The sequence below is a fragment of the Chiloscyllium punctatum genome, chromosome X (assembly GCF_047496795.1).
Source record: "Chiloscyllium punctatum isolate Juve2018m chromosome X, sChiPun1.3, whole genome shotgun sequence".
Lineage (NCBI taxonomy): Eukaryota > Metazoa > Chordata > Chondrichthyes > Orectolobiformes > Hemiscylliidae > Chiloscyllium > Chiloscyllium punctatum.
The window spans coordinates 28,229,671-28,247,566 of record NC_092791.1 but is presented as its reverse complement, the minus strand read 5'-3'; the positions used below and the strand labels follow the sequence as shown (position 1 = coordinate 28,247,566).

The 17,896-nt window shown below is 41.6% G+C and overlaps 2 protein-coding genes across 5 annotated transcripts in view; both read right to left on the bottom strand.

Moving 5' to 3' along the window:
* The window catches only part of LOC140471250 (glycerol-3-phosphate dehydrogenase [NAD(+)], cytoplasmic-like), a 44,116-nt gene extending 28,182 nt beyond the window's left edge, over nt 1-15,934 (bottom strand). Inside the window, exon 1 of one of the 3 annotated variants that reach the window (XM_072567209.1) lies at nt 15,814-15,934. Coding sequence is in view for 2 of the 3 variants with exons in the window: in XM_072567207.1 (XP_072423308.1) it covers nt 2,937-2,980 (44 nt within the window). In the remaining variant the exon portion in view is untranslated. The other 2 variants (XM_072567207.1, XM_072567208.1) reach the window with 2 other exon arrangements.
* Nucleotides 6,841-17,896, bottom strand: part of smarcd1 (SWI/SNF related BAF chromatin remodeling complex subunit D1) — a 48,239-nt gene continuing 37,183 nt past the window's right edge. For both annotated transcript variants that reach the window (XM_072567205.1, XM_072567206.1), the window contains exons 11-13: nt 15,814-15,936; nt 11,139-11,240; nt 6,841-9,811 (exon numbers count right to left, since the gene is read on the bottom strand). In XM_072567205.1, coding sequence (XP_072423306.1) covers nt 9,758-9,811; nt 11,139-11,240; nt 15,814-15,936 — 279 coding nt within the window. In that variant the 3' untranslated portion in view covers nt 6,841-9,757. The remainder of the gene's footprint in view (nt 9,812-11,138; nt 11,241-15,813; nt 15,937-17,896) is intronic.

Below are 17,896 nucleotides of genomic sequence, written 5' to 3'. Positions count from 1 at the left end.
GCATTCTCCATCCCAACACCTTTACCAATCAGAGTCCACTTCACAACCAATCAGCACTCTTCTCTCATGCAATTCAAGATTTCCCACTAAACTGGTATTCTTGTGAGTTGTCCTGATGAGTAGATAGAAAGTTGCAGCAAAATGTTTTTTTCCCCAACAGTACATAGAGATTTATGACTTTTCAGTGCACTAAGCACAATTTAAAACGCTTTGCAAGTTAGCACAAAGACTTTTGACAGGTCGCCACCTCCCGAGCAATCAATATTGCTTTCGAAGACAAACACAAAGCAATGGTCAGATGGCCCAGCCACCAACGATGGAACTCCACAGTCCATGCTCAAACACAGAGAGGTCTCCATGTTGAGTACGATCTGGTTTTGATGAATGTACAAAAAATGATAGTAATGTGATTATATTTGCCCTGTTTCTTAAATAAACACCTCATCCACCAAACTGTATGCACTGATGCACAATGACATACAGTTCTACAGTACTTGTTGGTAGCACACCAAGGATTCCTCGTTTTCACCTCGCACGAATGTTAACGTGACATTCAACCATGGGAGGCTGCTATCCAGTTGCCACAAACGTCTACACTCTCACATGTGCTCAAGCAGAGCTCACTGGGTAGCAATTGGAATCAGGAACCTTTCCTGATAGGGTTTTCCCTCACAAACTCTGGGACATTGAAACCAATTGTAGTGTCACTAGTACAGTCTAATTTTGTTCCACTTCTGCCTCCTTTCCGTTTTCATTTCAGTTTCAGTTATTTGCTGCCTGTATTTGTTTGTAAAATGACCAAATTGCAGTGAGACAAGAATTGCAAAATATTAATTCTTCAACAATATGAAATAATTACATTATATCTGATCCAATTGATACTGCTCAAACCGGGATGGAAACGCCATTTGCCTGATTTCAGTCAAAGGAATCTTTTCTGCAGTGCTCTCCAGCATGCTTCACATGCCACCCTGAGCACTGACATTTACTGACAGGGCAGCATGGTGGCTCAGTGGTTAGCCTCACAGCACCAGGGTCCCAGGTGTCTGTGTGGGTTTCCTCCAGGTGCTCTTGTTTCCTTCCACAATCCAAAGATGTGCAGGCCAGATGAAATGGCCATGCTGACTTACACCACAGTGTTAGCCAGGGGTAAATATAGGGTAGGGGAATGGGTCTGGGTGGGTTACTCTTCAGAGGGTCGGTGTGGACTTGTTGGACCGAGGGGACCTGTTTCCATAATGTAGGAAATCTAATCTAATCTAAAATTTACAGCACTGCATACTGCTGGCATAGCAAGTGCAGAGGGTAAGACTTTGAAGAAGCCAATGAACTGGGCCAACTGCATCAACTAGTTAAGCACAGGGGGCATAAAAGACTCAAAGGACGTTGGTGAGGCCTCTTCTGGAATATTACGTCCAGTTCTGGTCACCCAGTTATAGGAAGGATATTATTAAGCTAGAGAGAGTTTAGAAGAGATTTACCAGGATGTTGCTGGGTATGAAAGGTTTGAGTTATAAAGAAAGGTTGGGACTTTTTTCACTGGAGCATAGGAGGTTGAGGTTTATAAAATCATGAGGGGTATAGGTAAAGTGTCGTTTCCCTAGGATGGGGGATTTCAAGACTAGGGAGCATATTATTAAGCTGAAAGATTTCAAAAAGACATGAGGGGCAATTTTTAAAATACAGAGAGTAGTTCATGCGTGGAATGAACTTCCAAAGGAAGTGGTGGATGCAGGTACAGTTACAACATTTTAACGTCATTTAGATAAGTACATGAATAGGACAGCGACTTTTGAGAAGATTTGTAGCTCAGGTTAAGGTTCTGGATGTAGGTTTGCTCCCTGAGCTGGAAGGTTCGTTTTCAGACATTTCGTCACCATACTAGGCAACATCTTCAGTGAGCCTCCAAATGAAGCACTGGTGGTGGAGCCCATTTTCTATTTGTGTGTTTGGGTTTCCTTGGGTTGGTGATGTCATTTCCTGTGGTGAAATCATTTCCTATGGTAATGTAATTTCCTGTTCTTTTTCTCAGGGGGTGGTAAATGGGATCCAAGTCAATGTGTTTGTTGATAGAGTTCCGGTTGGAATGCCATGCTTCTAGGAATTCCCGTGCGTGTCTCTGTTTGGATTGTCCAAGGATGAATGTGTTGTCCCAGTCAAAGTGGTGTCCTGCCTCATCTGAATGTAAGGATACTAGTGAGAGAGGGTCATGTCTTTTTGTGGCTAGTTGATGTTCATGTATTATGGTGGCTAGTTTTCTGCCTGTTTGTCCAATGTAGTGTTTGTTACAGTCCTTGCATGGTATTTTGTAAATGAGATTAGTTTGGCTTGTTGTCTGTTTTGGGTCTTATCCCAGTTCCAAACTTCTAGCTCAGCACCACCCTCATGACCTCTCCCACCTATCAATCTTCTTTCCCACCTATCTGCTACACCCTCCTCTCCGACCTATCACTTTATCCCCACCTCTAACCACCTTTCCAGCTACCTCCCCCCCACACCCCAGGCCCAGCGGGCCACCCCTCATTCCTGATGAAGGGCTTTTGCCCAAAACTTCAACTCTCCTACTCCTCGGATGCTGCCTGACCTACTGTGCTTTTCCAGCAACACACTTTTCGATTCTGACTAAACACAGGCAAACCACTTGCTCATATGGTATTTGGGAAAGTACAATCGAATTAAATGCAACTCAGCGAACTGGTGCAGATAAATGAAACACTATTTTTTTTTCTGAACGAATCTGGTTTTGAACACTGCAATGAGTCCGAATCAATATGGGGGCCGACACATGCTCTTTTTAACTCAAGTAGTGCACAAACCAAACAAAAAAGATCATTTTTGTACTACCTATACCAAAAGAAATACGAAACATACAGGCCTGAAATGACACCAAGTGAAACGTACATTACGGTTATAAGCAGGAACTGACTCAAACCTACCAGTTGCCAGATCCAACGATGCAGACTTTAAGAGGAGGAGCCATGGCCTATTTGCTGCTGCTCCGTGCTCGGGCTCTGCAGCGGATTGCGGGACACTTTGTGAACTCGGCACTTTGTAAACCACGTGCTCTCACCCAGGCAAAACACGCCTCTCGTCCCCCCCCCCCCCCACACACACCTTCCTGACCTCGCTCAATGACGATTGCTGCAGAGAACCGTTACAACTTTTCAGTAATAACAGCACGGAGCATTCAAAATGGCAGGCTCAAGGATCCGATAAGGTTCTCCTCGCGAAGCAAATAGGCCTGGCTGCATTTCATTATCCCATAGAAAAAAAAGAGAGCAAGTTGAAACCTTTCGCGGTTTTGTGTTCAGGCGAGCATCAATACCCTAAGCTGCCCACCCTAAATTAAGTGACACCAAGCACTAGAGTCATATTTACGACAGCGTCCTCCACAACCTTAAGGTATCCGTTTTGCAGTCCTTTTTGTTAATTCATTAATAGGACGTGGGCATCACCGGCTGGGCAAACACGAGTTACCCGTCCCTAACCACCCCCTGAGAAGGTGGCATGCAGCTGCATTCTTAAACCACTGCAGTCCATGCGGTGTTAAATACAGCCACAGTGCTGCGAGGGAGGGAGCGAGCTCCAGGATTTTGACCCAGCCACATAGAAGGAATGGCAATATGGAGACATAAGTGTCTCCCGCCTAAAAAATGGGCCTTCAGCCCATCCAGTATGCACCGGTCAAAAACAAGCACCTAACTTTCTAATCCTGTTATCCAAGACTTGAGCCATTGCCTCATATACCTTAGCATTGCTAGTCTCCCATGATTAACATACTGCTTTTCGATCTCTTCTTTATCTCCTGACTTATTCTCTATCCTATCACATAGTTACTGTCAGTATATAAGGGGCCTATAGACTATATCCTTTTTTAAAACCCCACCCATATGGATTCCACAATCCAACTCGTCTATGCCAAACATAATCCCAAACTAAAGTAGTTCCACCTGCCTACTCCTGGTCCATATCCTTCCAAACCTCTCATTCACATACCTACCCAAATCTTCCAATCCAAGATCATTTCTTGCTATAATTCTCCATTGTAGACAATGTGACAGTGAAAATACACACAGCAAGACTTGCTCTGTGCCAATGATCAGTTAATGCTTTTTATGGTGTAGGTTGAGAGATAAACAGTTTACAAGACACTGCTCTATTTTGAAATACTGTAATGGGACATTTTATGTCCTTCAGAACAGACAGCATTCCAGCTGTTGAGTTCTCCCCGAGTACTGGAGGTGAATGGTAACCTAAATTCTATCAAGATTAAAGTAGTGCTGGAAAAGCACAGCAGGTCAGGCAGCATCCGAGGAGCAGGAAAATAGATGTTTCGAGCAAAAGCCCTTCATCAGGAATCTCCTGAATGGCTTTTGCCTAAAACATCAATTTCCCTGCTCCTCAGATGGCTCCCTGACCTGCTGTGCTTTTCCAGCACTACTCTAATCTCCAGCATTTGCAGTACCGCTTTAACCTAAATTCTGTGTTCAAGTCTTTGGTGGATTGAAGCTAGATTGAAAAGTGAGGAAAGCTGATGCATCTGACGATCTGAATTTGGCTGAATTTTCCAAACAACTCAAGTCTACAGCAATCAACTAAAAACTGAATAAAGCTTCCTTGCCTTGCGAGATGAAACAGAAGCAACTCAAAGTGGGTTATAAATTAATAAACAAATCAGTGGTTCAGATATCATCTTTACCGTTCAGTAGATCTCTTATTTGGATTGCAACCTTTTAATCACACCCGACTATTCATTCACAGAATCACAAAATTGTTATGGTGCAAGAGGAGACCATTCAGTCCATTGGGTCTGTACTGGATAAATCGTTTCGTGACCGAGTGACTTTCTCCCACTCTTCCCCAAAACCCTGTACAGTGACTATTTAAGTAGAAATAATGCCCTTTTGGATGCCTCAATTAAGCCTGTCTTCACCACATTTTCAGTTAGTACATTCCAGACTCAAATTACTTGCTGTATAAGTTTTGTTTCTTACACGGTGTTGCTTCTTTTACTATTTAATTACTGTAAAATTGGTCCGAAACACTGGCTCTGGGGAAAAAAAAGGTAATGACTTGTGTTGATACAGCAACTTTTCCAACTGCCCAAAGTCTCTCCGCACAGTTGTAATCTAAGAAGCATTTTTCAAGTGTAAGTGTGAAATTTCGAAAATATTAGGAGCAGACGAGTGATCAGAACTCCTGACAGTTTGAAATTTCACAACATTTTTCGTCATTTCCCTCAGCCACATTTACTGGTTCCTTTCCAAAAAAAAATTCCACGCTTCATTAAATTGGACAGCCTCAATTTGCTTTTCTGAATTGAAACAACCTGGTGTGTCACAGCCATGACTTGTGCTCAATTAAAGGTTTCAGAAAACCACTCAATGCGGCAGTTGGGAGCGATCTGCGGTTCTGCTACATGGCTTTTGATGGGTACCATTTTCACCTAGGCATATCTACCTGCTGAAGAAATTGCTGCAGTCTGGGTGATGAGACTGAGTAGGGCTGTAGTGTTTGTAACAGCTCAGCCACAAAATCAGCATGTGAGAGAGAGAGAGAGAGAAAAGAAAAAGGTTCACCTTTTAAGGATATTCTCAAGTGAGGCATTGGTCTCAGGCCAATGGGAAAAAAAAACTGCCTTTCATAATTTTGAGACATCCCAATGAAGTAGTGTTCAGTTATGTAGGAAACGTGAACGCAATTTGTGCACAGCAAGGTCCCACAAATCTTGATTAAGACCAGATAGTCAGTTTTCAGTACAGGACAGGACAGCAGAGACACCTAGTCTTCCTTCAAATACTACCTTGGAATCATGTACCCCATGTGAAGACAGACAGGGCTACAGTTTGATTTCTCATCTGAAAGATGCCACCTTTGATGTAGTAATCCCTCAGTACTGCACTGGAAGCATCAGCCTAGAATGCATGTTCAAATCTCAAAGTGCGAATTGAGCCCACAACATTCGGACTCACGTGAGGTTGCTACCACTTGGCCACGGTTAATTGAAGCTGTAGAATGTGTTTTGCGCCAGCAGATTGGAGCTTTGCGATCAGTTGCATCCTGCTCAATGATAAACTCTACCCACAGCCACATGCATGAGGTTAGGAAAAATGAGTGACTGATCTCAACAAGTGCTCCACTCTCTGCCGAGTTGGCTGATCAATGCAGGATAGATACTTCGGGACAAACATTGGCCTAAACAGGAGGCAGAGAAAATGGGCTCCCTAGCTGGAAACTTGTGCACTGACATGGGGTTCAATACAAATGCAATATTCTCACACAGGTTTCAATGTCCAATCTTTACTAGCATCACCCAAATGGCTCATTCTATGGTGTGATTCTACCATTAATTGTAGAGTCCAAACACACCAAATTGTTTTTACAGCGAGTAACTAAAATCTAAATGCCTACTTGATTAACAAGTGTATAGCCTCTGTCCATCCCCATCCAAAACCAAAACGAAATCAGTTCAGTTCTCATTAAGCAAGGAATATCAGTTGTACACAAACTGGTGAACACATTCAGAAATGCAGCACAGTATAGCTGACTCCAAACTCTTCTGGAATAATTTAGTGACATTGAAACTAACTAATGTCATAAAACCCATTCACTCCTTATTCAAATTGATCACTTACTGCATGCCACAGAAATTGTAGGTCAGCCTATTTTGATTTATATGAGTAAAAGAAATCTCAAATTTAACCATGATTCACTTAACAAATTTGCAAATATGCATCAAGATGCTGCAGGACTTGCCTCCCAATACTGCGCGCACCCAAGCACTCCCCCTTCCTTCAACATTAAATGCAGGTGTACACTGCAGTAAATAAGACAGCAACATTCCGTATTGAAGGTTTTATTAAAACTGAGTGACACATACAAGCGTACAGTACAAAAGTCTGGTCCCTCAAAATACTACTCAGTAAAAATACAGATTATTGCAGCAATAACTGCAGAGGTTTAACTGTCTAAATACAGCTTGTTAGTGACTACGCCCATCCTAACCACATTCGTACCACACTTGAAAAGAGCAGGCAAGGAACAGTTTGAAACCCAATTACCTTCATATAGATTTTTCCGATATTTGAGAGGTGGCTTGCTGGAATATAGACCCCTAGAACACCTGGCAACACAGATGAAGGCTTACTCCAAACAGACTTCTATATACTGGCCTGTTCAAGTGGTTTCAGCTTATGTATTTAACAGCAGTGTCAATCTTCATTGGAAATGTAACTGATGTAATACCCAGCAGGTCAGTGACTGACAGAGAAAGCCATTTGCCATTACTTTCATATTTGACCCAATGAAATTTTAGAAGATCTGCCCCCTTCAACTGGTTCATCTCCAGAAGCTATGGTTCAGTGGGAAATGGCAGTTTTCCCCCCAACCATACGGATAGCAACTGTTCACAAGAAAGTCAAGACATTGAATACTACTCCAGCATTCTATGATGGAGAACTGCAATAAAATGGATTCAGCCTGTGCTGGATATCCACATCAGCACTTTCCAGCAGAAATTACCAGGCAGTGATTTGGAGTGGGAACTCAGGCTAATTATTTTCTCAAGTTGAGTACCATGTGAACTTGGGACTTAATTGTTCAGGCATGGTTTAAGTATCATACCATAGGGTACACCAAATTTGGAAGATTTTTAAACAAAAAGACTCTTTAGAGGGGAATGATTTTCACTTTATGGTGGTGCATAAATAACACATTGGTGTGACAGTAGTTCTTGTCGAATGTCATGGTCAGGTGGAACAACTCTACCGCAATCCTACCAGATTATTTGAACAAATCTCTAACTTTACATTTAGAACTACGTTTCTTCAGCAACCTCCTGGCAGCATTCACCCTGCAGAATCTCACTCAGTGAGAGCTTGATCATGAGCGTCAATAGGCTACACAATTGCAAAGAGCATTAGAGTGTCCTCAAAAGGTGGGTAGTGCATGAGTAATTGCTGAAAACTAAATGCTAAAGTGCACACACCCATTCATTTAAACTAGATCAGGATGCGTATTAAAATCCTTGCAATTAATTTCTTTACAATAGGGAGTTGGCGAATCCTGGTTTAGCTAATTTCAGAGAATAGCATCAACTCTTTCCAAGCTGAATGGTAGAATCAAGTTATGATGGGCTCAGGTGAACAGCCTTATCTCACTGTCACAAGGTTAAATTTGACTAATACATGTGGTTCACATGAAAGAGGGATCACACATGAATCAGCATAAGCTGCTACAATGCTGCTGCAAAGACCAAGAATGGTTGTGTGTCAGTTTGTCACCCCTTCACTTTTTGAAACTAATTAACTTTTTAAAATCACTACAAAATATTGACTCCTAAGAAGCTGCACTCTTCCAAGACTTAGTCCAACTGTTGCAGTTTATACAACTATGGACTGGGTTTCAATCACTGCTACGTGGATTTACATACATGTTCACAGAGGTAAGAGGTTACAAAGTAAGGTAAGAAGTTAACTGACCATTTAGTGCCCTGATCAAGACTGAAGTGTGTTTTGAAAAGTTCCCTATTTTCACCAGCTTGCCAGGTATTACTATGACCAATCAGTAGCATTGTACTGAGATCTGTTAAGACTAATGCAAAATACAAGGGTGATGTTTAGGGTCCAGCGCGCACAGTCTTGAAATTAAAGAACTGAATGATACATCAACAAGGAAACATACTATAACTTTATCAATGCATCAGATAGAGCAACAATAGCCAGCTTACCACCTTTAAATTGGAACTCTACATATTTTTCTCATCTAAAGCCAGAGAAAATTATCCCTTCATTTCTGGCCTTGCAACTTCTGATAGGAGTCAGGAGGAATAAAGAATAACACAAAATACATTCGACCCAGTATATAAAGCAGCACTGGAGTGATTTTTTTTTAAAAAAGTCATTCATTAATTTGGGTGTAAAACTCACTTTAAACTCGTAACTTCTCATTTGTTCAAAACTAGCAAGATGAGTTTCAAACCAGAGTATAAGAAACCTTTCAGTCTAAATTAGAATCAGCCTTCAAAACAAACAAGACAGAGGAAGAATGCATTGGAAATAGAAGGATTAATAACTCAATGTAACTTGCAGGCTAGTGATTTTTGGGTTTTCTTTTTAAATGCTGCAACCTAGCATGGCCCCCAACAGTTGGCAAGTGGCATTATTTAGCCCTGACATGAAAGGGTGAAGAAGCGCTGATCCACTTTCATGCAGATATCAATACTGCTGCAAATACACCACTGGCTCACTGATATTAAGGATTGCCAGAAGGAAGCATATGTTGAAGAAGGTAGCTGGAATCACAGTTTGTGGTCAAAATACTTGCCACTTTCAACACAAAGCCACTTTAAAAATAATGTAACAAAGTAAGCAAGTGTAACATCAAATCTGTTGGATCTAGCTTGCTAACGTGTCTCTATTAGTAGTTCTACTAAGTCATTTATATACCATTTTACATAGTTACTGAGGTCACCACGTGTGACTTATACTTCCCCAAATGCCAATAGAAGCTAACTTTATTTTCTAATCCTATGCTGTTTTATAAAGGGAACGTGTCAGTTGGACTAAAAGGTAGCAAAGAACACTTCAGGAGTACAAGGGCTATGCGGTGATTTATTTTGTGCAAGTGATGCATGTAGTTTTACAGTTTGTATACTGTAACGGAAATCTTTGTGCACTCATAAAACTGCGTTCAACCTTGAACCCAGACATCTCGTGTCAACCTGCTGCCACTCATGGGACGAAGCCACACAGGTTGCTTATGTATTACGGATGCCAAGAGCTTGTTCAAGCTCCTGTCTTCTCTGCTGCACCTAAAACAAACAAGAAAGGAGAAAGAAAGTTGCTCATCCATCTTTACTGCAAAAAGTACAACACAAAAGCAAAGGGTCCATTTTCAGAATACCTGATCCAGCGGAAACAGCACGCAATGGCATGCTGTCGCTGTCACAATGCTTTCCTGGACCTACCTGATGAATAAAAAGAGCACTTCAAATCACGTACAGAAGACCCCAACTAGCATAGCTGGACTGAACTGGAAAGTGAAAACATGCAAGACACTAGCATGGTTGAGTAGCCCCAAAGGGCAGGTTCCTCTCTGCTGCGGTCAGGCAGGGAGTCAGAGTGCTCCACAAAGATAATTGGGCATTATCACTGACCCCCAATCAACATACTGTCCTTCGGCCAACAGGCAGAAAATTAACCAGTTTGGGGAAGATGGGCATCACAACCTAAGGGTTAGAGTCAGACCTTTCAGGAGTGAAATTAAAAACTACTCCTGCACACAAAATGGTGCAGAGGTTTGGAACTCTTTTCCACAAATCAAAAGAAGTTATTGGGTCAATTGTATAAATTAGAGATTGATGACATAATTGATTCCTGTTTGTGTGTCTGCGACCTCCTTTGATGTCAGTGGCTGCTTAGTCAGCCTGACCAAGATCACTGAAGTTTTATGCTGGGAATCTCCAGCATCCCCACACAGTGACAGAAGTGAACTTCACATTGAAGATCATTTGAGCTCTCAGCGAGACCAACTTCAAGATGAGCAGCAAATGTCCCTGCTGCACAGCGGGGTGAAAATCCAGCCCATATTTCGAAATTCAAATAGTCCATCCTTTGCCCTTCACTTTGGTATGGCAAGTAGATGTTTACTGAAGAATTGAACAATTTCATAACAATGTACTGGAGGTCATTTAAGAAGCCAACACAATGACAGAGAAAGGGAAACCATTCAACACTTGTTTGTCGAAGGCCTGACAAATGCATCCTTATCAGTAAGCTGCCTCCAACAGATTTGTCCCTTTCACAACAATGTGGTTTAACTTGTATAAAAAAACAACAATGTCATATCACAAGTGTACTCGTTTCCCAAAGCAATCTTGTTTCTGGTCTCTGAGCACAGTTGCCATTTTGTGGACAAGTTTGTGCTCTAAGCATAAAATGATGAGTCTGAGGTAGTGTCAACCTTCCTCTTCCTCAACACCGCATGGGGATTTCAGTTATAAGAGAGATACATCCCACTGACACCAGGTTTAAGGAATAATACAGATTATGCCAACTGAACAGTGCCAAAGTCCCCATTACAAAGTAATTAAAACAAAAATTTCACCCAATGATGGTCAATTCCGATCACATTCTTACCTTAGAATAGAAGTATCTGCAAACAGCTTCTTGAGCCCAGGGCTGGAAGTAGAACTCTGCTCTGCGCTCCTCCTCTGGGTTTCCTACCACATCAGTCATAGACTACAAATACAAAATATCAAACACGTGACTGGAGTAGACAGATGCAATTTAAAAATAAATGGTGTCGAAGGTTCCCAAGATTCTATGCAAGTTACCAGAGGTAGGCCAAGTTCACTCGCTATTGAAACATCAGGGGACAGATGGGCTTTTGGCAATTGCACTTTGCATTTCATTAGCGCACCACAGAAACACAGGATCAGCAATGCAGCTGAACACCACCTTTCTGCCACTTCATGCTGTCGGACAAAGTGCAAATATTGCAATGTAAAGTGGCTGTAAGAAGTGCTCAAATTTGTTTTGGGCAGTAATGCAGAAAGCATTGGGGCATTGCGAGGATAAATACAAGTGAGTTTTTTTCTAAGGTAATGATTAAGTGTCTTATATCTGCGAACAGAGGAACAAAGAAACAGGAGCAGCCAATCAGTCTTTCCAGCTTGCCGCAATATTCAATTTGATCACAATAGTTTTGTGCCATAAAGGTAGATCATTATTGCAACATTGGAAGATTTGAGACTTCATATTCCACAAGTTTTATTTATTTATAAAAATCCATAAAAGCAAAGTGCTTGCTTTTGCTGTTCTTTTCCTGAATGCTGTACTGGCGTATAGATATTCAATTAGATCAATGCTCTTCAAAATAAACGTATTCATGGACGGGAGCTTAGCCTATTAATGGTAAGTGTTTTTTTTAATCAGAGTGACTTACGAAATCATTACGAATGTAGGGGGGAGACCAAATCATGGCAGACTAAAACAATACAGCAGTTTGCTTCCATGTATCAGCCTATAAATGTCTAGATTGTCATTTAAATTTCACAGCTTCCAGAATTCAAGACCCTCAGCCTGCTCACAGCTTGGCAATTGCCAGCGCCCGTTTTACTGCTGGTCATACACTGGCAGTGCAAACTACTGTCGCAATTACTTTGTACTATTAGGAAGGATCTCCTGACGTTCTGTAACATAATGCCTAAAGAAGTGGTTTCATCCTGGGTGAAACTGGCAGCAGCAAATATGAACAGACCTCTGGAGGTCACAACCGCCCCTTGAGCATTACAAAATGCCCCATGTCACTGCATTTCAGTTACAGGGAGGCTGGGACCTCAGTCTTTCACACAGGTCATGAACACACTTCTGATGTCGCTGGCCTGTATGGACCTTCTGGTCCGGCAGAATTGGAAAACATTATCACTCAGTTGCTGTTCCTGCCATGAATGTGGCTTGAAGCATAAAGTTTGGAGCATCCAAGGCATTGTTCTACCATGAGAGGGGGGAAAAAAAGAGAAAGAGCAAGAGAAAAGATAAAGAAAGAAGACCTCCATGAATGTGGGCAATCAGGAGCAACTCTTCATGGTCTGAAACAGAAAGTCAACTGGCTGACTGATACCCAACTAGTATTCAAAATGCCCCAGTTTGATAATAGGCAACAGAAGCTAATGAATCACGTGCACCTCTCATACCCAACAAAACAAGACCAATCCTGGCCACGACAACTGGGCCAAGGTGCCAGGTTTTATTTTTGCTTTGCGCAGTTGAGTTCAAACAGAGGGAAAAGTTTCCATTTCTATCAGAGCAGAATCCATTTGTAAATTTTTAAACCCCAAAAGAAAAACTTGTATTAACAGTAGGGATTCATGTTAGGACTTCTCTTCAGACAAGAACGAAACATTTGGGCACGGGCAGAGTAAACAGAACAGGATTTGATAATTAGTGGAAAGGATGTAAAAAAGGCACAGGGAACAGGGTCGTTGTGTAGAAAATGTAGGTTAATATAGTAATGAAAACTTTTTTAAAAAAGTGTGGTGGTGGGGCGTGGGGAGTCAAAGACAATGGTGGCAGGGCTGTGTGTGGAAGAGGGGAGAGAGAATGGAAAAACACCCTAACTCGTTCAATGGAATTTGGCTATGGGTGCGGATTGATTCAAGTTTAAAATCAAAAGCACTAATGGAATCTTAGAGTTCATTTACATGGCAACTTAAAGGCAAGGTGGTAATGAATCTGCTGCTTAGGCTAAAGTTAGAGTTCTGTGGGCAAATTCATGGAAAGGACGTGAGAACCTTGCAAATGGTGCAACTCAGATTTATGAGGATGCACAGAAATAATTATTGAGAGACTTGAAAAGCTCCACATGTTCACTGAAAAGAGGCAGCCATGGGAGGAGCAAATAGATGTGCTCAAAATGTTAGAAATATTTGAAGAGGTATCCACTGATTAAATTATGGCATAAGTTCAGAACAAGTACAGGTATAAAGAGGGTTAAAATGATCCCTTTTCACGTGCAGGAATATCAGAATGTGGAATATGCTATTACAACTGGGAGCTGTTAAAGCCATGTTGATCACATTACTGAAAATGGGATATAGTCAGAGGAATAGTAGTAAATGCTGCAGGCAGAGCAGGGCAATGACACTGAATAGTTCCAATACAGAGCTTGTGCAGACAGTGGAATAAAATGATCTCCTCATGAGGTGAAATTTCTATACAATTAAGCCTTTTTAGACTTTTGATCATCTCACGGTCATAAACCTAATGCAAAACTCGGAACCATTGAAACAAGTGGTTGTTGCCATCCGAGGCACTCTTATGTAGACAATGACAGAAAAGCTAACCTTGCTGCTCACGGTCTGCTGGAACCCGCAAAAGGTACAAACATTCTGCAGGCAATGACTGGATTTGGATCTAGGGCTGTCATTTGCGTACCCTTACTATACATCACATTCACCAAATTTACAGTCAAACATCTTGCTGCGATATCTATGAAAATCCGTGCTTTCGTATTTATTAGCTGTCAAACTCGCTGTAAAAAATAAATGAAAGTGTGCATTATTTAGCGCCTTTCCTGACCTCACCATGTCCCCAAGTGCTTGCAGCCCAATTAACTACTTTTGAGGTGCAGTCCTGGTTACAATGAGAAGCCAAATGCAGCAGCCAATTTGCGCATTGCAAGAAGCAAAAACAGCCACGAGATAATGACCAAATGATTTTTCTTAAAGCCCTGTTGGCTGAGGGATTAATATCAGCTAGAACACAAGAATGCTACTGCTCATCTTCCCAGCGCTATTGATGGACAAACAATCTATTCACAAAGCCTTTCTTGTCTACAGGATCTGTGCAGCTGGAATTGCATGCCTACTTTCAAATCATACAACTTTTCTGAACTGTGAGTCTCCTACATTCACATCTGTAATGGAAATCACCCACATAAACATACTGCAGTATAATTACATCCACTTGCCAGTGGGAGCATTCCAGGTCTTGGAATAAAGAGGTGAAATGAGAACAAAATATGTCCATTTGGGGGTCTCTAGCACAAATGTGGACATAAGATTTAAAATGGCAAGTTTTACAGGAAGTGCTTACAGACGCAGGTCAGACTAACATTTCTGTTTAACTACCAGCACCAAGAATGTACTTTGAATGCACTAACTGCTGCCTGCTGATATTGACGATTGTTAAGCTCACTATGGTAAAATGGAACAGAGTCCAAGACAGCGTAGTTTGGGAATGGCTCAGAGAAAGGAGAGGCTTGGCAGACTGAATGACATTTTTCTGTCCTAGGCTCTTATTTTGGCAGTAATAAAAACGAGATTCAACATTTAGCAAGAACGTGGCTTTTTGGGTTTAAAATAAAGCCAGTGTTTATTTTAATAGCTCAATCAGGAGAATTAATGCAAAGTACAGCAATTCAAAATAAGACAGCAATGTCATTCTGGTAGGTCAATTATCAATTCAGCTTGTGAGCTGCTCAACAATGTGGTTGAAGTCTTGTTTCCTGAAAGATTACTCAGCCCCAAATACAACAATGCAGATAATACCAGCATGACTCAGCAGAAAGGCAGGTTGTTTGCATAAACCAGTTTATGATGGCCGACTGGACAGGGAGATCAGAAACTCATACTGGGTTGAACCTACAAACAGCAATCTCGGTCCTTTTATCCAGAAAGGCACTCGAACACCAGATTCTTCAATGAAATATAATTCACCCCAGGCATTATGCAAAAAAGGAATACACACTAACCCAGCTATTATGGTGATTTATAAAGATAAAGTGACACGCCAAAGAGAAAAAAGTAACCAGTATGACTGTCACAGGAGCAAACTTAATCATCAATACCTCACATGCGGCTATGGAAGTGGTTCTACATTAGGCTTACTCTCTCTCTCTCGCTGCACTTCAATACTGTGCACACTAATCTATGTTTCCTGCATACTTTGTCAATAAACAACAATGTCTGTTTATAATAATGGAAAATAAAAACCTCAAGCCTGTTATTCAACAATTCACCACAGGCAGTTCAGATTGGAAGTACAGTATTTTGGTTAAATAATCAGATATAAAATTCCCTTCTCCTCAATACATTCCTGTGATAACAAATTAAGGACTTTTGAATAATGTTTCTTATAACTCGGAAGTGAGAGACTTGTGAAATACACATTATTCCAATAAATGCCCATGTTTGACGTAACAGTTTCACTAACTAGTTTTGCTCACAAGTACAGTGCATAGTGTTGCATTGTCAAAAGAACGTATTATCAAAGAGAAGCTATACATGATTTCAGATGGTGAAATACATACCTTCAGGTCACGGCACTGGGACTGCAACCAGTCATTGATGAAGCCCTGTGGATCTCTGGCAAAACTCAACATGAACTCCCTCTGTGTCTTGAGCTGGTTAATGGTCTCTATTGTTTCATGGATCTGTGAAAGTAAAGCAGCGGGGTTACACACCTCAAACTCAGAAAGGAGATTGCAACTGGCTAATGGTCATTCTTGGTGGTAGAGGCTGCAGGAAGATGATGTCACAGGAGCTTTGGCAAGCTGCTGCAGGGTCAGTGGGACACTGCTGCTACTGTACACCAACGATGAAGAGAGTGAATGTTGAAAGTGGTGGATGTGGTGCCAATCAAGCGGGGGCTGCTTTGTCTTGAATGGTGTCAAGCTTCTCAAGTGTTGTTGGAGCTGCACCACCAGGCAAGTGGGGAGTATTCCATCACAGTCCTGACTTGTAGGTGGTAGACAGGCTTTGGGGAGTCAGGTGGTGAGTTACTCACTGCAGAATTCTCAACCTCTGACATGCTCTTCGAGCCATTTATATGGCCAATCCAGTTTAGCTTCTGGTCACTAGCAAACACCAAGTTATTGATGGCAGTGGATTCAGTAAAAGTAATGCCAATGAACGTCAAAAGGAGATAGCTAGATTCTCTTTTGTTGGTGATGGTTATTGTCTAGCGCTTGTGTGACATGAAGGTGACTCGCCATTTATCAGCCTGAATTCTGTCCATATCGTGCTGCATACAGACATACACCATTTCAGGAACGGAGCTGTAGTAAACAGTACTGAATGCTGTTCAAGCATAAAAGAGTGTAAAGAAAGAGGAAGAGACAAGATGGTCCTTGTGGTTGCCTCAGTATTCAATGCAAACATTTCCACTTTCCTGCCCTGGATGATAACAGATTAGTGTAGAATAGATGGGCTTCAAATTAATTTCACAGGTCGGCGCAACATCGAGGGCCAAAGGGCCTGTACTGTGCTGCAATGTTCTATGTTCTATCCCATACCCCTCAATTCGGATACCAAAAATCTGATCATGGCCTTGAATATTTTCAACAATGAAAATATCCACAACCCTCTAAAAATCTGTTTGAGACTTTACATGCACTCAAATAACCATCCAATGACCTCCATCTCTATTGCACCTCAGTTGAAACATTAATAATTGAGACCAAAACTGTGCATATAACCGAATTATGTCTCACCAAAGCCATGTAAACTTTTAGCAAGACTTCCTTATTCTTGTACTACAGTCCCCTTACACTACAGCCCCTTTGCCATTTATCTTCCTCATTGCTTGCTTTTCCTGAATGCTAACTTTGTGCATTTCTTACACCTTAGTCCCTCTGAACATCAAGATTTATGAGCTTCACGCCTTTTAGAAAATAATAACTCATTACTCTCACAACCAAAGCGAGTAAACTCTCACTTTCCTACATTATACTCCATCTGTCATCATCCTGCTCATTCGCGTGACCTGTCTAGCTCTTTGCAGACTACATTTTCCTCACAGCTGACATTGCCAGCAAACTTCCATGAAAACACAGTAAATGTTTCTAAGCTATTAACACAGGTCCCAGCACCAATCCTTGCAGCACTCGACAATTCACAGTCTGCCAACATGAAAGTGACCTATTTATCCCTACTCATTGCTTTCAGCCTGCTAACCAATCCTTACAACCCAACTCCATGAGTTCATGCCCTACCTTTTGTGCCGCACCTTGTTGAATGCCTTTTGCGAATACAAGTAAACTACATTTGTTGGTTTCCCTGTGTCTACCCTACTAGTTTCATTCTCAAAAAAAACTGACATTTGTAAACATATTCTTGCTTCCATAAAACCATGTCGACTTTGTCTGATCATACTACCACCAGCAGACGTCCTTGCTTCTGACCTTACGATGGAGGCAAAGCCATTGATGAAGCAGTTGAAGAGGAGTGTCTAGGCCATTACCTGAAGAGATTCTCCTCATGCTTGAGCAAGGAGCCTCAGGTTCAAGTCTCACCTGCTCCAGAGGCACATATTCACATTGCTGAACAGACTGATGAGAAAATATCTACCTGAAGGAAGTGCTGCAGCAAAGTCCTGGGGCTGAGATTAGATTA